General features: G+C 44.6%; 1 protein-coding gene across 1 annotated transcript in view; it reads left to right on the top strand.

Annotated features, from left to right (window-relative positions):
- Nucleotides 1–11,351: 11,351 nt before the first annotated feature.
- MMP24 (matrix metallopeptidase 24) overlaps nt 11,352–23,977 on the top strand; it is a 212,935-nt gene continuing 200,309 nt past the window's right edge. The window contains exon 1 of the mRNA XM_063455799.1: nt 11,352–11,836. Coding sequence (XP_063311869.1) covers nt 11,717–11,836 — 120 coding nt within the window. The 5' untranslated portion in view covers nt 11,352–11,716. The remainder of the gene's footprint in view (nt 11,837–23,977) is intronic.

A 23,977-nucleotide genomic window follows, 5' to 3' on the forward strand; every position in this document is an offset into this window, starting at 1 on the left:
GTAATGACCCAACCCTCTTGCTCAGGTGGTCCCCAGCCCTTCTCCGGCTATCAGTAATGACCCAACCCTCTTGCTCAGGTGGTCCCCAGCGCTGCCAACAACCCAACCCTCTAACCCGGATGGTCCCCAGCCCCTTACCGGCTGTAGCGTCCCCTGCCCGCTAGGCAGTCAAGCTAAGATTCTTAAAGGAACAAAACACATACACCGGCTATCACACACAAGCATACGAGCACTCAGGAGGCAGATAGACAATCGACAGGTTCGTTCAAAGAGGCACCGGATAAGAGATTACCTGTCTTGTAGCCTTCTGGAAGCCGGAAGTGGACACGGAGACAGACCGGCACAAAACAGGAGAATACAGACAACAGCTGTATTTTTGGAGGTGATCATGCTCCGGTTGTCCCACTTTCCGGAGGTCCGCTCCGGTCCGTTGGTTTCTGGCTCTCCAAACCGGCAAATCCGGGGCCCACACGTTGGGTGCCAAATTAAGTGGAAATCAATCAATAAATTGATTATTTTGTGTATCTGCCCCTGTCCAAATTAAGAAACAGTGCGTGCATGCTCCCTGAAGTAATTCACACCAGACACACGTTTCAGGTTAATGAAAAACTTGAGGAATGTTTATTAGAAGGGGGTGGCATGCCCCTTATAAAGCAAAATTACATCATAAGCATTGTCAGAGATAACATAGAATTATACATCAATAATTGGTTAGGGGTGAAGTGGTTGATTTATTGCTCGTCCTACCGGGTGTGATGTCACTGGCATCTTGCGGGTCTCCCCCAGATTCCAGCGCCATCTTGTTAGTGAGGGTATTATTCGATGACTATGGGAAACTCCCTGGCCCTAGCGGCCATTTTAAGTAAATCACATATGAAATGATAACTGCTGATCAAGAACTTATATAAAGTAAATAGACATTTTACTAGCTAAAAATTAGGGTAATATTTCATGTCCACAACAATCCACAAGTACATCACGAAGATGGCTCCCAAAGATGAACTGGTAAGATATTGCACGAGACAGCAACAAAGAGAGGATGCAGAAAAAGGAAGAGGTTCCATGGCAAGACAAACCTCTCCATGGGGTGTACCACAGGCAGATAGTGGACATGGCTCCAATACGAAATCCTACCAGTGGTTAGAAAATGCAGGACTGAAAGACAGCACTGAGGCACTAATCCTAGCTGCACAGGAACAGGCACTGAGCACCAGATCAATAGATCTTCAACCTATTATTTCTGTAAGTTTTCTTGTAATTGTCCTATTTATAGTTAAATCCCCCCTCTAATAATATTGTAAAGCGCTACGGAATCTGTTGGCACTATATAAATGGCGATAATAATAATAAGTGGGCAAGGATGGACTGATAACTCATGGGACAATAGGAGATCAGTACCCACCAACTTGCAATCTACACAAATATACATTATGCCTACATACACACACAATGTATCCCCACAGTTCCTCTTGTCTCCCATTAAAAATTAATTTTACTCACCTTTTTTCCAGAGCCACGCCAGTCTCCCCGCTGATGCTCCATGACTGAGATCATTACATTTAACAATCTCAGCCAATCCAATGCTTTCCCATAGGAAAGCATTGGTAGGCTATTGCGCATACGCTGTATACTGTGCAGCACTGACCCAGGAAGCACCTCTAGTGGCTGTCTGAGAGACTACTAGGACTAGTAACTAGAGTTACTAGGCAGCAATGGAAACAATGCCTTTTCTCTGAGAACGCAACATTTACATTAAAAAGCCTGCAAGGACATACTATACACGCCAGAACAACTACATTAATCTGTAGTTGTTCTGGTAACTATAGAGTCCCTTTAAACTTGCCTCTGATATATTATTCCACTGTGTTTTTATATTAATATTTGTGTAGCATTTTTTAAGTTGATAACCTGCATTGCGCTCAGTGGGGGAACTAAAGTAGAGAGGGCCCTGGTGCAACATTTTTTTTGAGGCCTCCCTATCACAATGATGGAAAAAAGGTAGATCCCCATCTATCGTACAACTCCCACAGTGCTTTGCCAGCTAGGTATCTACCATTTGCCCTTTCTTGCAAGGTTGTACTTAATACTGAGCAGTGTTTGTATGTGTGAATGCAAGTATGTCTTTGAATTTAGTAAGTGTGTGTGAATGTAGGGGTGTATTTGTGTATAGTGTTGTATGTTTTTATGTACTATTGCTATTTAAAAATAGTGGTTTGCTTGTGTGTAGTGTTTGTATTTGAATGTAGGGGTCTATTGTGTATATCCTTTGGCTTCCAATATCATTTCTATGCGGAAGACACACAAATCTATCTGTCCTCTCTTGATCTCTACCAGTCCCTCTTGACTAGTGTCTCTGACTGTCTCTCTGCTATTTCTAGCTAGATGGCTGCCCACTTCCTTAAACTCAACTTGACGAAAACTGAAATTCTGGTCTTTCCTCCCTCAAGTGTTCTTACTCCTGTGTCTGTCTCCAAGTCAACGATGTTACCATTAGCTCCACCACGCAGGCTCGCTGTCTAGGTGCTCTCTTTGACTCCGACCTCTCCTTCAAGTCTCATGTTCAGTCTATCACCAAATCCTGTTGTTTCCATCTCAAAAACATTGCACGCATCCGACCCTACTTAACGCCAGATGCGACTAAGGTGCTGATCCATTCCACTGTCCTTTCTCGCCTTGACTACTGTAATCCGCTTCTCAGTGGTCTTACGTGCTTCCAACTTGTGCCGTTACAGTCCATAATGAATGCGGTGGCAAGGCTCATCTTCCTGTCCGCCCGCCAGCCCGCACCACCCACGCCACACCCTTCTGTCAGTCCCTACATTGGCTTCCTGTAAGATACAGGGCCCAATTTAAAATTCTGGTTCTTACTTTAAAATTTCTACATAATGCTGCTCCCACCTATCTATCCTCCCTAATACACAAGTATGTCCCGTCTAGGCCCTTACGCTCTGTTGAAGACTTACGTCTATCTTCTCTCTGTATTTCCACCTCTGATGCTCGCCTTCAAGACTTCTCGAGGGCTGCACCATTCCTGTGGAGCTCACTTCCCTCCTCCATTAGATGCTCACCCAGTCTCCACTCCTTCAAAAAATCATTAAAAACCCACTTCTTCATAAAAGCGTATCAATTAAACTGTTAATAGCTCCCGACTGATTCCTCTCTTTCAACTGTCATTAGTCTAATACTATCCTTACCTTTTTGTGTCATTTTACCCCACTCCCTCTAGCATGTAAGCTCATTGAGCAGGGCCCTCAACCCCTCTGTTCCCGTGTGTCCAACTTGTCTGGTTACAACTACATGTCTGTTTGTCCACCCACTGTAAAGCGCTGCAGAATTTGTTGGCACTATATAAATAAACAATTATAATAATACTAATAATATAAGCTGCTGTAGCCCCAAGCAAAATAAAGATAATCCAAAGTATTTATCCACAAAGCGCAGCTCAATTATAGGGCCACTAGTGTAGCTCAGGTTTATTCACAGAGCATCCAAATACAGATTTTTCGGGACCACTGCACCTTTATCAGTGTTAAATGCCCCTGCCATTATGGAGTCATGAAGGAATTTGATATATTGTTTTTTGCACAACTGCCAATTGCTTCAATCTGGATTTTTCACCTTTTTTTGGCCCAACAACATAAACACAGATGTGTGCAGGATGGACTTTATATACTTGAGTCTTCTTATTTTACCTAGATTCAATAGGAAATAATATATATACGAAAATTGGTCTCTGAGCAAGTCTATACATACAACTTAATTGGTATAAAATAGATGTTAACAAACACAACTATTTCCTTGTGTACAGTCACATCACTGATAAATATAGGTATTTCCATGTTTCCAGTAAAATGTCAATGTGTGCAAATGTGCAATATAACCTTTAAATGTGAACAGCCCTTACTTCTTGTGCCAATTTACCCCACGCCCTCTTGTGTGTAGGTAGCGGTTACGTGTGGTGCGACACAATACATCACCCCCATTCAGACCCTTAACCCAATCAAAACCAGGAAACATATATGTGTGGTATAAAAAGGCCACAGCTTTTATTTATATTTCGTTTATAATTTATCAAACATATTTATAAAACCAACCATAAATAAAACAAGGTATAAACATTATTTAACTTGAACTAGTCCTTGCCAACCGTACCACCAACCCTCTAGGGTACACGCCCTACCGAGGCATCAGCCCTCCCCCCTCGTCCATGATACCTGGCCTTCACCTTGGCCTTCCAATACCACATGCCAACCCCTGGCCACCATTCCTGGCACAGAGGGCACGCGCAAATACCCAAACCTTTCCCGAGGTTAGGGGAGGGGACCCGACCCAGCATCCTTCTTTTTCTTGTACTCCTCTTCCCAATTGGTTCGGCAAGGACCATACCCGCCAGCTGTGACAAGATATTGAACACCTACAGAGGAAGGAAACAAAAACAGCAAAAAAAAGGGGAGGGAGGGAGGGAGATTGTCACCTTGCCGTTATTTTAAGATGGCTGAGGTGAAGGGGACAAAATGTCCGTTATTTATACAACCCCACCCAAACCCTTAACCTAAATGCCACACCCATTTTACACCCACACCCACCACACCCACACATGCCTCCTATCCGGCTAGCTTTCAGCCCGCCTCCTCTGGGCCTTGTGTGTAGGTAGCGGTTACGTGTGGTGCGACACAATACATCACCCCCATTCAGACCCTTAACCCAATCAAAACCAGGAAACATATATGTGTGGTATAAAAAGGCCACAGCTTTTATTTATATTTCGTTTATAATTTATCAAACATATTTATAAAACCAACCATAAATAAAACAAGGTATAAACATTATTTAACTTGAACTAGTCCTTGCCAACCGTACCACCAACCCTCTAGGGTACACGCCCTACCGAGGCATCAGCCCTCCCCCCTCGTCCATGATACCTGGCCTTCACCTTGGCCTTCCAATACCACATGCCAACCCCTGGCCACCATTCCTGGCACAGAGGGCACGCGCAAATACCCAAACCTTTCCCGAGGTTAGGGGAGGGGACCCGACCCAGCATCCTTCTTTTTCTTGTACTCCTCTTCCCAATTGGTTCGGCAAGGACCATACCCGCCACTAGCCCCGCTGCATTTACGCCTAAATCAGCGGGCGCGACCCCCAAGCAACGCCATGGCCTGTTCCAACGCATCCTGCAGCTCTAGGTTAAACAAGTCCAAACCGACATCAGTGAGATGGACCCCATCCGGGCGGAAAAAGATAGCCGCCTCCCGCTCAAAAGTACGGTGTCGAACTGCCAAGCCCCCGATACCTAGCACAAACTTGGAAACCCGTTTATTAATCTTTATGCGACAGCGCTCCATAGCACCCTGATCGCGTGCGCACTTCCAATAGTTCCTGGAAACTATTCCTGACCATATTAAGCAAATTTTTGGAAAAAGTACTCGCAAGCGCGCCAAGTCTCGCCTGATCAGCTCCCCTAAGCCCCACGCGGGCAGCGAACCTAAATCGTTCCCTCCCAGATGCACCACCAAGATATCCGGGATTCCTAATAACGTGGATAACTGCACGACCTCAGGCAACAGCTGACCCCATTTCATGCCCCGGAACCCGAACCACCGGACCTCCGCCAGCTCCCGAGGTATTCCGAGCCTTGTCCCACCCGGGCGAACCCCAGCCCGCAGGTGGGCCCAGTAGATGTAGGAATGACCGATTATCCAGATCCGTCGGCCGGGCCCTGTGGAGAAAACACAAGGGGAATACCGATCAGCCGAGTGGGCCGAACATAGGACCGAAACCTCCCCGATTCCCATCTACCAATCCTTTGAATGGCCTGGTCCGAGAAACCTAAACGAGAGGCTTCCGTAGCGGCCCCAATCCGAAAAGAGTGACCCCCAAAGTCTGAGCTCGAAATACCCAGATGTTCGAGTGCCAGACGGAAAACCCGGAGAAATTGGAAGCGGGAAAGAAAAGACCCATCCCCATGGATTAACAATGGGCCTACAACATCCGGGCGACACAGAAGGTAGGATTGAAAAGCTGCGACGGGACAGACAGCCGAGCCGGGAATGGCGCGAAGGGACACCCATGCCCCCCTACCAAAAATGTCAGTTTTCGACTTTCGCACCAGAAAACGCACCGTATCATCCACGACCGACACATCATGGAACAACAAGCCGCCTGGAATCCGCTTGCTAGGGCTCACAAGTTCCCCAATCCGCAGAGCACCAAAGAAGGCGAAAGAGAAAGCCACCCGAAACAAACGCGCTTCAAAATCGGACAAACAGACCCTGGATAAGACCGACGCAATACCAAGTAGCAGTGCGCCAGAAACCGGTCTCCTGGAATCCCGAGGCTGCGGACCTCTACGCCAGCCACGCATAGCGAGCCGGACCATGAAATCTTTGGTCACATCCGGCACGCGAGTCAGGTTGAACCAGAAGCTCAGACCTGATAGCTTCCCTGATACCGTGGCTGGGGAACAACCACTAGCCTCCCAAAACCAGAGCAACCGTAAAACCCCCTGAACCCTCTCCGCAGATGAAGAAAACCCACCTTGGTCCTGCTCTAGAGCGACCCAGTCACCCCATGCCTTACCGTACCGGGCCCAAGTAGCATCCGACACTGAAGACCGAATCCATTCCCTTATTCGCTCAGGCCAAGGGACCATAGCTCTCTGGGACAGGGAAGGCCCATCGTATCTGCTTCGGGCGCGATCTGACGAAACACCTGCCATTGGAAACGAGAAAGGGCGTCAGCCGTGGTATTCTCTACACCGGGAATATGCACAGCGCGACATGTAACGTTCAAAGACAGGCAACGCAGTACCAAGCTCCGCAGGAGCCTGACCACCGGAGGAGAAGAGGCTGTCAACCGATTAATGGCCTGGACAACGCCCAAATTGTCACAGTGGAACACGACACGCCTGTTCTTGATCTCCGGTCCCCAAAGATGGAGAGCCACCACAATGGGAAAAAGCTCCAAGAACGCCATGTTCCTGGTCAGGCCCGAGTCGAACCACGATCTTGGCCAAGGTTCTGCGCACCATTGTTTTCCCATGATAGCCCCAAAACCCGACGAACCCGCGGCATCCGTAAACAGGTGCAGCGCTGAGTTTGCTACCTCGGGCTGCTGCCAGTAAGACCTACCATTGTACTCTTCCAGAAAAACCGCCCAAACCGCTAAATCCTCCCTGAGCGGTTTGGTCAGGCGGACGAAGTGGAACGGCTTCAGTATCCCTGACGTGGCAGCCGCCAGGCGTCGGTTAAATACTCTACCCATGGGCATAATCCGGCAGGCAAAGTTTAATTTGCCCAACAAGGACTGAAGTCGTTGCAGCGTGATCTTCCGCAAGGAGCTCGCCTCCTGGACCACCCCACGTAGATCAGCCAACTTGTCCAACGGAAGCCGACATTCCCCGATGACCGAATCAATCTCGATCCCGAGGAAGCTCAAGCACGTGGAAGGGCCAATTGTCTTGTCAGGTGCCAGCGGCACGCCGAACATACAGGCCACATCCGACACTGCTTGTAAGATCTGGGAGCATATCGGGGAATGCGCGGGGCCCACACACAGAAAGTCATCTAAGTAGTGAAGCAGGGAATCGTAACCGGACTCCATTCTCACTACCCATTCTAGAAAAGAGCTGAAGCATTCAAAATAAAAACAGGATATAGCACAACCCATGGGGAGACACATATCCACATAATAATGACCTTCAAATGCACATCCCAAGAGATGATGACACTCTGGGTGAACTGGTAGGAGGCGAAAGGCAGACTCGATATCAGTTTTTGCCATAAGTGCCCCGGGGCCAGCGGCCCTGACTATGCCCACAGCAGCATCAAAGGACGCATAGGAAACGCGGCATAATTCAGCTGCAATGTCATCGTTTACCGAGCACCCATGAGGGTGCGACAGGTGATGAATCAGCCGGAACTTTCCCGGTTCCCGTTTGGGCACCACGCCCAACGGTGACACCCTTAGATCGGGGAGTGGCGAGTCCCGAAATGGGCCCGCCATTCGGCCCAGCGCCACTTCCTTCGCCAGTTTTTCCCTGACCACCCCTGGATATTCAGAAACAGATCTCAGGTTTCTGCAAAAACCGGAGACCTGCCGAGGCCGGTGAGGGATCCAAAACCCCTGCCCAAATCCCTCTAGCAATAAGGCAGCCGCCTTCTTATTCCTATAACGATTTAGCCATGGGCGCATCGCGTCGACGTCCACCGGCGTCTTCGCTCTTAGCGCCCACGGAGTCCCCTTTGTCGCCAGTTTTGGCTCGTTTGAAGCATTTTGAAGCGGGGTGAGACCCACCGCACCCCGAACACTCATGCTTGAAGCGGCAACTAGACCCGAATTTGCATTGGCCATCGTTATATTGCCAACAGCAGCCTGTTTTTCGTTGCCCGGCCGACGCTGCGGTTGAAGAACCCGCGCCGGCCCCCCCGAGAAAGGACGACAGGCCCCCTTGATGTGAGGCTGGGCGGGTCATGATAGCTAACCACAAGCCAATGTCCATTTGATCCCAGCCCATGGAAGGCCGAACCGCTAAACGTTGGCGGAACTGCTCATCATACCGCCACCAACCTAAACCGCCGTACACCCGACAAGCGGTCCATATGACGTCCTGGTAGCAGAATAGGGAAGAACATTTGGCGGGAGTCTTCTCACCTATCACGCTGGCTAAGATCGAAAAGGCTCGGATCCAGTTTCCGAAAGTTTTCGGAATCTTCCGGTACCGAAACTTTTCTTTGTCCTTTTCGGACTCTTTGGCGTCAGCGTCAACCCGGGGAAGATCTTCCATAGGGAGGAGAGAAAAAATTTCAACAAATTCCCCCTTGTCTATTTTGGCGCGCAATTCCGGCGTGAGATGGAGGCCCAGAGGGCCTGACCAGCACATGTACGCCGCACCGTGCGCAGCCGGAGCAACCCCCAAACCCGAGAGAGCAGCGGCGTCCCCGGCCGTGCCCACTGCAGATTCCGGCGTCACCGGCAGTAACGCCGAGGTTGAGGGGATGGGGGCCTGTGTTATATTAGCGGGCATTGGCGCCGCGACTGCAGAAGGATCAGACCCTGCGGAACCTGCCCAACCCGCCCGAAGTTGGTTATCTAACGACACCGGGGGGGAAGCCCCGGGGCGATAACCCCGCTCAAGGGTTAGCAAAACCTGCTTCATCGCCTGGAGTACAGAACCCAATTCTTGCACCTCCCCTGCGCCAGCGCCCCCCAAACCCGACCCCGTTATACCAGAGTACTCACCTGCAGGAGCTGAATTGGCAGGTAGTAGCGGGACTTCAACATGCCCACCAGGCTGCAACGGCCCCAAGGGAACTGCGACCGCAGGAAGCACTGCACCAGTCACAGCATCGGGGGACCGACTTGTCAGCCGACCAGGGGTGACCTGTGAAGACAGGACAGGTGAAAAAGAACCCTGCCCACCCAACCCAGGTAACTGGGGACCCGCAGAAGTGGCAAAGACTGTGTGTAAAACTGGCATGGCAGAAGGAGCCCCAGAGGGGGCAGCATGGACCATGGGTAATGGCGGGGCAGATGCAGAGGGCATCACACCCATAGGGAGGGGGCCATGGGGGGTAGGATGGGCAGGAGATAGTGTTGGAAGAGCTTGATGGGCGGCTGAGGATGATGAGAATGCAAGATGAACGGATGAGGTTGATGGGAGTGCATGCTGTCCGGCTGAGGATGATGGGAGTGCATGCTGGCCGGATGAGGATGATGGGAGTGCATGCTGGCCGGATGAGGATAATGGGAGTGCATGCTGGCCGGATGAAGCTGATGGAAGTGCCTGTTGAATGGATGAGGCTGATGGGAGTGTGGTAGTGGCCGGGCCAGGGGAGACAGAGCGGGGAGGATGATAAGGGGGGGGGCTGTGCCCACGAGTAGCCGGACCTGGCTCCATACCCCGACCCCCCGAACCCCCCAACCCCCTACTGGTTGCCCTGCCGCCTCGCGGCCTACTCACCACTCCTGAAGAAGAGCCGGCCGCCGACCTCACTTGCTCGCGCTCCGCCTGGGATCCACCATGAGCCGAGCGCCTGTCAGGTGCTCGGGTTGTCGCCATTGTTGAGCTGGAGAGTGATCTCGCGGACGACCTCCTGGAGGCCCGCGAGATCACAGGAGCAGGAACCGGCGCGGGATGGCCATCACCTCCCCGAGAAGCGGCAGCCGCACGGGTAGCTCTAGACCGCCTCGGGGAGGAGGCGACAGGCTGCACAGACACGTTGCCGCCCGCGGCCGCGGGGGACCTGGCGCGCGGGCCGGCAACGGGGCTCCTGCTCCTACCCCTCACCCGACCCTCCCGCGAGGGGCTATAACGGGTAGGAGGACGCGCCCGGCGGCGCGGAGTACCCTGGCTGCCGACCGAGGGAGCAGCTACCAGGGAGGCACCCTGCAGCCTTACCAGCTGGGCCTGCAGGTGCCGGCCACCGTCCTGGAGGGCCTCAGCCCGAAGAGCAGCAAGGATTCCGTCAATATCCATGCTTCTGGCCGTGGGGTAAGCAAAGCAACACAATAATAGGAAAGAGATTGTCACCTTGCCGTTATTTTAAGATGGCTGAGGTGAAGGGGACAAAATGTCCGTTATTTATACAACCCCACCCAAACCCTTAACCTAAATGCCACACCCATTTTACACCCACACCCACCACACCCACACATGCCTCCTATCCGGCTAGCTTTCAGCCCGCCTCCTCTGGGCCTTGAATGTAAGCTCGTTTGAGCAGGACCCTGAATACCCTGTGTTCCTGTGCGTCCAGCTCGTCTTGTTGCAAATACGTGTCTGTTAGTCCACCTATTGTGCAGCGCTACTTAATTTGTTGGCGCCTTATAAATATTAATAATAATAGTAATAATAACTAATATACACAACAATGTGATCTCTGTGCAGATATTATCAGCATTTATACAGTGCCGACTTCCTCCGCAGCTCTTTACAATATTTTAAAAGGGGGGAATATAACAATACATGAGAAAATAACAAAATACTACTGGAACAATAGGTTGATGATGACCCTGTTCCAAAGAGCTGACAATCTGGATATATGCCAAAGATTCCACAGCAGCTGCAGATACATTTGACTATTGATGTACACAGAGCTGTACATGCAGGGTAGTATGTGTACATGTGCTAAGCTCAGCTGATGAGTGGCTGTGCAGGTATTTCATTGGGGAGAGAGGATAATGTAGCTCAGCATCCTTCTCCTCCCAGTGACAGTGAGGCCAGCCTGCATCCTCTCTGGCCCCGCCCCTTGATTCCCATTGGCTGCTGCTGAGTGACTCTCCATCCTCCGTGTGCCTGTTACTAAGGCATTTTCTCCCCCCCACCCAGTTTGCTACTATGAGAAGGCGCCGTGTGATGTGAGCAGGGTGCTCGGTGCGCCCGCCGAGGTCAGCCCGCCCCTCCCTGCCATTGTCCCGGGGATGGGCGCCTTACCTGTGCACACAGTGCGGCCCTGGCTTCCTGATCAGTCCCCCAGCCAAGCTGTGTCTGCCCTGGGCGCGGCATCAAGGAGCCCTACAGCATCCAGGGGTGTCATGGGTCCTAAATAAATCCCCCCCTTGTGCACCCCAACACACAACTGCTTCACCCCCTCCTCTCTCTCTCTGCCTCCCCAGCTATGGGCATGTGATGCTGTGACCCCCCCTTTACCCCAAATGTAGCAGAGAGACTTGGTACCCCCCCTCCCTACCTCCCCAAACACAAACCAGAGCCACCGTTATGGCTGAAACTGGAATCCAGAGACGGAAACCTAAGATTCTGGGATTTTGTATCAAAACCTGTTTTTTACAATTTTTTGTCGTCTCGGTTTTTGGAGAGGAGAAGACCTTCATTGTAGAGGTAGGTCAGTGAGTGGCCCCTGGTACCAGTGTGCCTGGACAGCCCTAGTGTAATAAGATGCTCTGTGCTTGTATATATACAAATATATATGAGTTAATATTGTACTTTACTGTGCAATGCATTCTAGAACCTTATGCATTAATTTGGAGACAATCAGCTTGTTCTTGCTATATACTACGGGCTACTATGTCATACAGTATCTGTATGTAGACAGTGATTAAATACTGTATCTATAGACATGTTATGTCTAACACACACACACACACACATATACAAACATATAAATATATATAATGTGTGTTTAATATGTGTGTGTTTAATATGTGTGTGTGTGTGTATATATATATATATATATATATATATATATATATATGTATGTATGTATGTATAAACATGCATGTGTGTTATTGTGTTTGTATGTAGGGTATGTATGCATTCTATACATTCACTGCCTAATGCACATGTTTCTAACAGGCCGGCTTTATGTTTTATTGTACATTGTGCTGCAGGCTTTGACTGGAACATAATGCTTTTTCTAAGCATGATGAGGAGTATATACTTGTATATAGTTCATCATGCATAGTATAACGCTCGTTGCCAGGAATTGGCTTTCCTACGAACATTAATAAATAAAAAGGGTTTGAGTTTGATATAATTTAACCGACATGCATAGCGCATCTTAAGAAAACTATGCCCCAAGGAGCTCGCCGTTAAATGGGCTTATTGTAGGGTCGTGAATTTATCAAGCCTACTCAGCACTTCACAGCACTCCTGTGCCTTACGTTGGAGTTTAATTACTAAGAAACTGATTAGGTTGAATAAATAAAACATATTTATAAAATGTACTAAATTTTACCAAGGCCTGAATAGTCAAGTTAGGAATATAGAAGAAGTGGAGAATTTCTCGTAATCGGCTACATTGGCCTAAATTTTTTATTTATTTTTACCAAAACCACTGCTTTGTGAATAAGCCCTATTTGCTGCGTTCAGCGTTCAGATGATTATATCTCTGCCAATTATATATATATATATATATATATATATATATTTTGTGTGTGTGTGTATAAATATAAATAATAATAATAATAATAAAATATTTATTTTTTAATGGGACTGGGAATTGAGATTTGCTGAAGCTTGTAAAAAAAAAAAACGTATGTATTGTGCTCTTTTTTCTTTAAATTCAGATTATGTTGTTAAGACCTACTCTGACGTAAGTGAGATAGAAGTAGTCTTGACAGAGCTGAAAGTGGAAATAATAGAAGATGCACATTAATTAATCATTATGTTACAGGCCTCTCTGGCAGTACAATGCTGTGGAAAGAATTCATAGGTGCAAAGGTTTTCCTTCCTCGATGGGGAGTAGAGCGCTTTGGTATCCCCAAATTATCAATTATTAAGCATTTGTAGAATGATAAGATATGTGCATAATTTAAATATTAAGATCATGTCTTAAAGGATGACAGCAAATAGTAAGCTTTTTAAGTAGATCTGTCACTTGTCATGTATGTATGACATTGATTAGTGATTATATATGTAAATATTGTTTGCGAGCCCATCAGCTCATCCTGTCTTAAACAAGGAGAGCCGTGCTACATTCTTATGACATTTAAATGGTAAATATGCCAAAGTGAATTACGTAAACTGGACCGTATGCTGTTCTATCTTGTGTGTGGTTTGTTATCATGGCAGGAAACTAAGAACAACATGTTCAAGGTGGCATTTAAGAGTGCCCAGGTTTATTGGAAGGCGTTCTCTTTATTAGAAAATAACAGACAGTTGGAGACAGATTGCTACTCGAAAACAGCAGCACCTGTGTGACAAAACCAACAGAATTCAGACACGGGTTCTCCAAAAATAGAATTTTTTTTCCCCCTTAACAGACGATATATAAATAGAATTGTAGAATGAGCGGGACTAGGGAAGGAGGAGGTGAGTGGATTGGCTGAAATCAGATGCACTTATCAGCATCATTTGTTGCTAGACAAGCAATAAGGACCAGCACAGTGCAAGGAAGACATTGTCATTAAGAAGAGAAAAAAGATTGTACGCACATTCACGTGGTTAAAACAAATCAGTCAGATCACCTAGTAGCTGTAGTATGTTTGCTATGGCACACTTGGAGCGCATATTGGAGATATTAAGGCCATGGCAAAGGTTTGCTAATAATTATTATTATGATAATTAAAAATATTATAATATTTTAATTATTATTCTTAAAGGGGCAGTCCAGACCACTAAAGCAATTTAGCAGTCTAATGTGCTTTATGTGCAAAGAGTGTGTCCTTTTTTTTTATTTTACAAAAAGTGCAAATTTCAATAGAAATTGATACTTGTAAACATTAACATTGTCAATCAGAAAACTGGTTTTGTTTCTTCCTGGTTCTTTAGCTCAGTGGAGCTAAGTTAAAGAGGAAGACAAGCGCCCACAGCCCCTGCCTTGCAAAGACTTCTCATTGAGCTGCATTGGGAAGTCTGTGATTGGACAGCCACAGAAAGTCTGGGCTGGGAGAGAAGGGGGTGGCTTTCAAAGGCTGCAGACAAGATCAGCAGTTTTTGCAAGATGTTTTTAGACATACATGCATATTTAGATGCATTCATGTTTGCATTGGGGGTGCATTTACAAAACAGTAATTTTTTACATTTTTATTTGGGCAGTTTAACATTTCAAGCTATAACTGAATTCCGTTGTACTGTACAATGCAAGTATGAAATTTAAAGTCTACAACAAAATGTAATTATTTATTAATTATTTATATAGTTATTATAGCCCGCAGTTCGGAGCACTGATTCGTACATTCCCAAGAATCAAGTACAGCATGCAAGTAAATGCAGCGGTTCATCAGCCTAGTCTAGATGAAGGGTACAACAGGAATAATTTTATTCAGGCCAGATGGACGGCTTTTATGCAATTCAGGAGTACAATATACACGCCCACAAAAACTCCCACAACACGCCCACGAAATTCTGAATCACCATGACTCATAAAATAAAATACAAAATATAAAAAATACATAATAATACACATAAAACTGATAGAAACCCCCATAAATGTCATATCCCCGGATAGCCTGGATCTGAGCGCCCAAGTTGTCCAAATAGCGCTCAGATCCCACAAACACAGCCAAATCACCACCGGGGTAAAGTTTTGACCAACCGCTCATGAGGTGCCTGCCCGAAACAGTTCCATAGTTTCTGTGGTAGCGGTCGGTCAATTTCGGGAGTGCCAAACCGAACAAAACAACTAATGATTACCCTGGCTTATAGGTAGGGTTTGTTCGCCTTCTTCGTGGTAACAAACCTACCTAACAGCGCTCTCCTGGCTTGTCTAAGAAAAGAAGCAGGCGTTCGTGAAGTTGACCGGTGTTCACGGGGTCGAGTGTCCGAGTTCCAGTTCCAGACACTCGACGACCAAGTCACGCTGCCTCTTTTCATGCGACAAGATGGCTACAATTTTCTCCAGCATGTGGTGTTCGGTTATACGAACGGCAGCCACACAGGGAGCACACTTAAGTCTGTGGTTTTCTTTGAACTTAATGAGCCAGTGGGTGGTCGGTGTTCGGTAGATTTATTTACCGAACGCAGAAAAGTAACTTTTGGGGAATAAAATATGTGGTTTTGCAAATTAATAACTTGTGCTAATGAAGTATGTAGATTGAAATAGTAAATTTAAATAAAATGGATGTTAATCTCTGTCTCAAGCTCTACATGTGTCTCAATGTTCCCAGAATGCTGTGCATGGCATCCCACAATGCCTGGCTTGTGGTCTCATTGTACCCATTGTGGGGCGCCATGCTTCTTCTTGTTTGAGTGCCTCAATGCATGTTCAGCCACCATATCGGTAGTTTATGCCTCTCAAGTCATGCCATTGTGTCTATAACAACATGTACAATGTTGTTAAACCTAAATTTAGCAGAGTTAAAGAAGAAAAGAGATTTACAAACTATTCATTAACATATCTCCAAACAATAGGATGTATGAAATTGTTCAGATTATGGTGAGAAAAGGGGTGTGTCACTGGTGACACCACTTTCGTGACTGGTTTTTCCATAGAATACTATCACCCAGCTGCTTCAGTAAACGTTGTGAACAATTCGTTTTTGTTTGTGTTCATATTCCTGCCATTGCGGACCACCATCTGGGGTGTGGATAGTCATATTTTATTTAAAAAAATAATGTTTTGAAGTGGCCACTTTTTTTTTTATGAACCATTGAGATAAAGAATACAGAAAAAGAGGGTCAATGAAGGCACCCAGGTAGGGCATGCTCCCAACTGGCCCTGTTTAGGCGGGACAGTCTGTATTTTTCTAGCCCAAATCCCTTTGTCCCCCTTTTTATCCTAATATCCCTTTTTTCTATGAACTCCATATTGTTGGTTTGTATAACAGAGCTCCAGAGCAATCATATTCACAGTAATGTGTCTTAAACTACATTAAATGTGTTTGGAATTCAACCTGCGTAAATAAGATACATTGTACTTTTTCTAAATTATATTTTAGTTGCATAAATTATTAATAGTAAGCCACCTAAAAGTTCTCAGAACAGCCCCGCCCCTGGCCACATCCCCACGCACACCACTAAAATTAATGTGCTCCTCTTTGTCCATTTGAAATATTGGGACGTATGGTCCCATCTAAGATGGTGGCAGCAAAGGATAAGGCGGAGGTACTCAGCCTGCTCTAAATGCTTACATGCAACATTCTGCAGTACATGCCAAAGTTGAGTGTAGCCATGAACAGCATTTGATGACATGTAGGTGTTTGTACTCAATTAGAGCAGTAGTTTTAGAGGTAAGGACTAAAACAATTAAATAAGAAAAAACGGTTAAAGCACATTTTAAAGTCTCATATTTGTGAATGATTAAAGGAGCACTTGTATTAACTGTGGTGCAAAGAGTCTTTGGACTCTTTCTCCTTAGTTACAGGGCTATTTACTAACGTGAGAATTGCAGGGAATTCAGAGTGAATTTGAAATTGAAGGACAAAGTAGCCAAACTAAAAGTATAGCTGACTGGGAGAATGTTTCTAATTCAGCTACTTGGACCATACATTTGAACCCACTTCCATCTTAGTCAACAACCCTGTAGTGTCAAATAATTTTTTAGATGTTTTATAAAAAACAAAAAAACAAAACCCTCCTCATGTCTAAAACCTGCGCCCATTGACTGTGGCCCATAGACTGTGGCTTGACTTATTGACTTATATGGACATGGTACACTAAGAGCGCTTCGGGCGGGGCCTAAATGTGGTTATTTCAGATTACATGCTTCTAGATTCTAGTTTAACCCCTTAAGGACCAAACTTCTGGAATAAAAGGGAATCATGACGTGTCAGGCACGTCATGTGTCCTTAAGGGGTTAATATCCACACAACGAACAGCGTGTTAAAAAGGTCACATTTTCACATCATTGAAAAAAAAAAAAATTATTGAAAAACTTCAATTTTTATGTTTGACATTTATAGACCGTTTATGCCATATAAGCATAGTCATGTACATTATTTATCGAAGTAAATTTACAGTTAAACAAAAGTCAGGTATTGTGCTTTTGCACATTTATCTGAAAATATTTTTAGTTAAATCAATAATGCATGATGCTGATGTTTTAATTCTTCAAATTTGCATAATTTGAAATAGTGAGATATAATTAGCGTTTATTAAAAAAAAGTTAGATTCACGTAAAAAAAAAAAAAAAAGATTTTAAATGAATTACCTAAATAAAATGATTAAAAATAAATTTATTTTCATATACCCTGAGACAAAGGATTATGAATTAGGAAACTTTTATCAAAACAAAGCATAGTATCAGAACTTGGACGTAGAACAGATCATTAGTTAATATCAATTTCAGCCACTGTAAATATATAACGTATAAGATGTGCCTGCTTTGTGGATATTTAATAGGTGATTTGCAAATATTTTTTGCCATTTAGTAATGTGATGCCCTGACGTAAAAATGACGTCTGATCTCAAGCTTAGTAATCAGACATTTAATGCCGACATAACATATTTTTGTTTTCCATCTCAACAATGGTCTTGCCAATAGATGAAGTGTGACCAAATATCGACCCTTAGCTCTCTGCTCAGACCATATCGATCCAGGTTATGTAATCATATTTTGTACAAGCTTTCAGAGTAAGTTCAGTAAAAATGACGTGGAAAATTAAGATGTCTAATTTTTTTTTTTCTGGAAATAAAATATCTTGCCAGTTAAGAGCTGGCAATCAATAATGACATCATCTGCATGCTACTGTAGCTAGGCCGTAGGAGTAACGTAAACACAGAAGATACGGCTGACTAATCTGGTATTTACACAAACACTAGACAGCATCTGTGTGCCTCCGTGATGATATCTTTTACATTTAAATTTTACACCTTAATCTAGTCGTTGATATTGTGCACATTACAGCTGATTTAAACGTATTTCTATAGATAAGGGAAAAATAACTTTGTTGTCGCCACATTTTTTTAAAATCGAATTTCAGTCGGTGGTTCACAAAGGCATACAGAAATATTGGCAGAATTCCATCAGTGTTAGTCACTTAAGTGTGGGATTTAAATTTTATAACAAATTTTTAGGCCAGAATCGCCTAATTTGAAATGTTTTCCAAATCAGCCATGGTTTTAATTTTTATTTTGGTGTTAAATGTTTGGTTAAACAGGCAGATTTGTCATTTTAGTCTGTGGTGCTCCAGGCAAGTGGAACATTACTTTGTGGATAATTGCATAATGATCAAGTACCTAAAGGGACATTGTAGACACCAAGGACACTTTACCTCATTAAAGTGGTCTGTGTGCAGTGTCCCTGTCCCCGTATCCATGCAATTCTAAAACCCCATAGGAAAGTATTGCTTAAATTCTTTCCTATGGGTGAAGCCCTAATGCAATCATGGCGTTAGGTTCCCCACCCCTGCTGGCTGACGTCTGCAGAAGAGGGGCAGAAACCGAGCATGACCCAGCGCCAAGGGACATCGGCACTGGAATCAGGTAAGTGACAAAAAGGTTTTTAACCCTTTGTTGGTTTTGGGGTGAGGGGCGCAAGGGGTACTGTAGTGCTAGGAATGCAACTTTGTATTTCTAGCACTATAGTTTCCCTTTAAACAGATGCAATATCAGGGATTTAGTAAATCAACACAATCATTTTATTACATAATAAGACCACCAAGTGGAATTTAAAAAGAACGAAAGAAAAATGAATTATTGAGTATGGAGCAGCACTTCTGTACTAGAATGTTCCATAAAAGGAGCTTTTCTTGAAATATTTATCAGCCGTGTAGCATATGATAATGGAAATGTAAGGTGATATCTGACTAATGATAGAAGCTTTTTCTTTTCTTTTTTTTTTTGTAAGCTATGGGTAGGAAAATAGACCACCAAGATTGCAAATTAGAAAATGGGATGGGCTTAAAAAGCAACTTTCATTACCCAGGGTTTTTGAATATTATTTGGACAAATCCCCTCTACCTAAACATTATGTATTTGTGAGGTTTGAAAAATAAAATTAAAGGGATCCTACAGTGCCAGGAAAACAAAGCTGTTTTCCTGGCACTATAGGGTTAATAGGTCCCTCCATCCCTTGTGCCCCCCCTCATGCAGGGCTGAAGGGGTTAAAACCCTTTCAGCCACTAACCTGAATCCAGCGCCGGTGTCCCTCGGCTCTAGGTCAGGCTCTGCCCATGCTCCGTCGGCGGGGGAGACCTAATGCGCATGGACGGCAATGACCACGCGCGCATTAGACCTCCCCTCAGGAAAGCATTATGTAATGCTTTCCTATGGGGAAAATCTGACACTGGAGGTCAGTGAGGGCGTCCAGTGTCAGATAATGGACCAAAAGTCCTTTTGGATTCCAGAAGCCCTCTAGTGGCTGTCTGTTAGACAGCCACAGAGAGCAGACTTAGAGCTGCAATGTTTTACAATGTTTTTTACAATAAGCTGAAGTGGTCTGGGTGCCTACAGTGTCTCTTTAATGTAAAAATCCATACTTCTTTACTCTGCAACTGGGCAACTCCGTCTTGGCTATCTTGGCCCTCTTTGCCAGAAGTGCTGCTCTTTGCACGTGGTAGTCCGCATCAGAGAATAGGAGAAATCAAGGCTGTGTCTTCATTGAACTGGATTGTAACATTATTAGCAAAGTCTTAAATATACATGTAAAAAGTGTATCAGGTAAAAAAGGGGGGTTTTGGAGACAACAGATTGAAGGTTGAGTAGGTATGTATAAATGTCTCTAGAAATCCAAGATGACACTATTTTTTCATAATATATGCTTTACTGTTATGTATCTCTGTAGTGACAGCCACTAGAGGCGTCCTTAGCGAAAAAAAATTAGGCTGCAGGTACAGTCTCTTTGCACTAGAACTGCTACATTACACTGTAGTGGTTATGGTGCCTAGAGTGTCTCTTTAGATTACTCCAGCAAGTGTACATTTCATAACAGATAGAGACATCAATTCATTTATACTCCTTTGTGCCGGTTATGGTCACTGACCGTGATTTGCGCTACGCCATACCTATATGTAGGTTTTATTTTAAACAGCGTAAATTATATTATTTTTCTTCTTCTGTTTTTCTGCAGCCTTCGTTATCTACTTTCGCATAAAAGAGTGATTTTTTTAAAAATAACATTTAAATTTATATCTGGCAAGTTGGATATTTTTACATATATATTAGAATTCACTTCATATGACTCATGTTTTACTTATCTACTATTGTTTGACTAGAAATTACTACCGACGTATAAATTGAATGTTATTTTCACTTTTACTTACTTAGTAACAGTTCCAATCTGGTGCGGAGCGACAGATAAGATTTTTGTTTGTACAAGAGAATAGTTCAAACACAAATTTAAAAGCTGAATTGCAATAGACGATCATTATTTTATAGTATATGTATTTAATATTTGGATGTTTGAAAAAATTATTTGCAAAACACAACATTTAATGATGTTAGACAATTGATCTTACGTCTTAAAGACATGATCTCGCCATCTTAGCTGTTAGCTTTATTCTTTTGTTTACAAAGTAATTATGGTGCCCTCATTAGTCAAATAGATAAACATACAGTAAGTAGCTTATATCCTGTTTTCACTGTTCCCAAGAAGACATTATTGATTTTTTTTTTGTAACAATAGAATTAGGAAATGCAATTTCTTTAAGGATGACTGAATCTTTCAAAGGGAAATATTTTAACTTTAATCGTGATTCAGTTCTTTAACCATACAAGTTCTTCTTGTGCAATCTAAAGGAACTACATACTCTAAACATTATACCATCCTACCTTATTAAAGAAAACCTGTCACAATTATGTATTATTATGTAATATAAAATAATATATGCTTTATAGCTTCTGTGTCTATTATTTTGTAATGCATTCATAAAAATAAATACCTGTATTGAGTTCATCTTCTCGTTAATCTTTCTCTATGGATGTGGCTATCTTTAAAGGGACATTGTAATCACTGTAACCATTTTCTCTTATCGAATTGCTTATAGTTCCTGAAGTCCTCTGGCGCTGTCCCTCCATTCTGTGTGAAACCATTTTTTGTTTCTCACTCTATGTTGGTCCCTGGCCATCCACAGCCCAGCCCCTACTGGAGGTGTGGCTAAGGCAGAGATCACACACTTCCTCCTTGCCATGCTGATTCATACCTGCAGTTCGTATTATGATAGGCCTAAAGTGGTCAGCTGATACTTTCAGCCAGTCAGAGCTGCCCATGGCTGCTCAGGCTAATGTTTCCTCATTTGCCCAAACAGCACAGAGAGTATGGGTTGCTGGGGACTCCAATTTATCATTAATGAATGAAAGGGCAGCTCCAGGGGACTCTAGACACTATAACCACTGCAATCAGATGAAGCAGATACAGTGGTTACAGTCAGGGCCGGATTTTCCTATAGGCTAACTAGGCTTCAGCCTAGGGCCTCAAGATCAAGAGGGGCCTACATTCAAATTGTTAGCAAAATTGAAATTACACTTTTCTGAAAACAGTGAACACTAAAACAGTGAACCAAAAATAAGGAGAAATTCTACGCATATGATATGACCGGTGGCGTACTAAGGGTGGGGGCGGGTGGGGCGGTCCGCCCCAGGTGCCACTTATTAGGGGGGTGCCCGGGGCAGACTGCAATGCCCCTCCTGCCGCGATCACCGAGACCGGCGGTCTGCATTTTTGCAATGTGCAGAGCTGCAGACCATGGATCTCGCGTGCACTGCTCAATCAGAGCGTTGCCGCGGGTTACCACGGCAACGCTCTGATTGGGTCTCGCGAGATCCATGGTCTGCAGCTCTGCGGAGCTGCAGACTGGAAATGAGGGCCACCGGACCACCAGGGACCCCACCGGACCACCAGGCATCCCCCACAGGACCACCAGGGATTTAAGGTAATTTTTTTAGTCACCCCCCCCTCTCCTCATCACCCCCCTCCCTCATCACCCCCCTCCCTCTCACAATCACCCCCCTCTCCTCATCACCCCCCTCCCTCTCACAATCACCCCCCCTCTCCTCATCACCCCCCTCCCTCTCACAATCACCCCCCCTCTCCTCATCACCCCCCTCCCTCTCACAATCACCCCCCCTCTCCTCATCACCCCCCTCCCTCTCACAATCACCCCCCCTCTGCTCATCTCGACTTTTTTAAAATGTATTATCCGTGCCACATCACAACATGTTTCATTTAACATATTGATATATATCACAGTAATTATGTATTTTATTGTCTCTCAAGTAATTTACAAACTTAAAAATGGGAGGTGAAAGGGCCTTATAAGTGGAATAGCCTAGGGCCTCGTTTCATCTAAATCCGGGCCTGGTTACAGTATTCCTTTAAGTCATCTTTTGTCAAAAACACCAGTTATATGACTAAAAAAAACATGCAGGTAAGAGGTAGGGTGCACTAACTAATCAGAACATTCTGTGAAAGCACCAGTTACCTGACCAAGGAGGGCAAAAAATGGGTGCCCAGATGGAGCAAAGGTTAGTGAGCAGATTAATTGAAAAGTTAACATATATTTAATAATTAAAAAATAAAACACATCAGCACTCAGTAATGTTAAATATTGGCTCTTCCTTTTGAGGTAAATATATCTCCATCCATGGGATTTCTGTCTAAAGGCCTCATTACCTTAAAGGGGTACTCCAGACCCCCAAGCACAGCAAAAGAACCAGATTTTAATAGAAATGTAAACCTTTTATAAATTCACTTGGTTACACCCCTTTGCTTTCAAGCAGACAACAGGTCCTGTTACTTCCTGGTTTGGTTAGCTCATTGGAGCTAAACTTAAAAGGCAGCAATTGCCTTGTAAAGACTTCCCATTGAGCTGCATTGGGGAATCTGTGATTGGACAGCCACAGAAAATCTGGGCAGGGTTAGAAGGGGAGGGCTTGCAAAGAAAGGAGATCTGCAGTTTTTGCAAGTTGTTTGTAGATATAACTCCAATGAAAAAATGCATAATTAAATGCATGCAAGTTTTTATTTGGGTATATCTACTAAGTGTTTTTTTTTTTATTTATTTTGTATTTGGGCACTGGAGTGTCCCTTTAACAGGATGATGCCTTCAGGGACATGTTCCTTTCGGAACCTTTGCTACTAACATTTGTTACTTTTGCATTCAATTTCACAAATTCTTTAAATTTCTTCTCTCCTTGTCTTCTCCCTTTCTTAGCTCTTCTTCCCATTTACACTTCTGAACTGATATAGTCTGAGTATTTTTACTTAAAGCCATCTGAGAATATCATTATCGAGACAAGTGGGATTTCCTAGTATTGCACTTAGATACTTAGATATTAAAAGAGGGGCAGATCCCCATTCCCCAAAAGGTCCGCTGGTTATTATTTCTTACATATACAGTACACATACTAAATTCTAAGAAAAATGTATTTTGTAGTGGAGCTTCAGCACTCCAAAGAGTATCTACGCAAACAGTATCTCCCAAGTCCCGCAAAGTGTAGAGTGATTATAACTCTCTTTACCCAAGCATCAGCCAAGACTTGATGAAGGGTAAAACAGCTTTTATTAAAGACAACACTGATTTATATACACAGATGAGCATCGGGTGGGGGCCAGGAGGGAGGACAATAGGTCCCCCCTTATTGTAATTTAGGGCCCCCACCCTATGCTCAGGGGTGGGGGCCGGGGGGAGGACAATAGGCCCC

Source organism: Pelobates fuscus, chromosome 5 (assembly GCF_036172605.1).
Source record: "Pelobates fuscus isolate aPelFus1 chromosome 5, aPelFus1.pri, whole genome shotgun sequence".
NCBI classification, from domain to species: domain Eukaryota; kingdom Metazoa; phylum Chordata; class Amphibia; order Anura; family Pelobatidae; genus Pelobates; species Pelobates fuscus.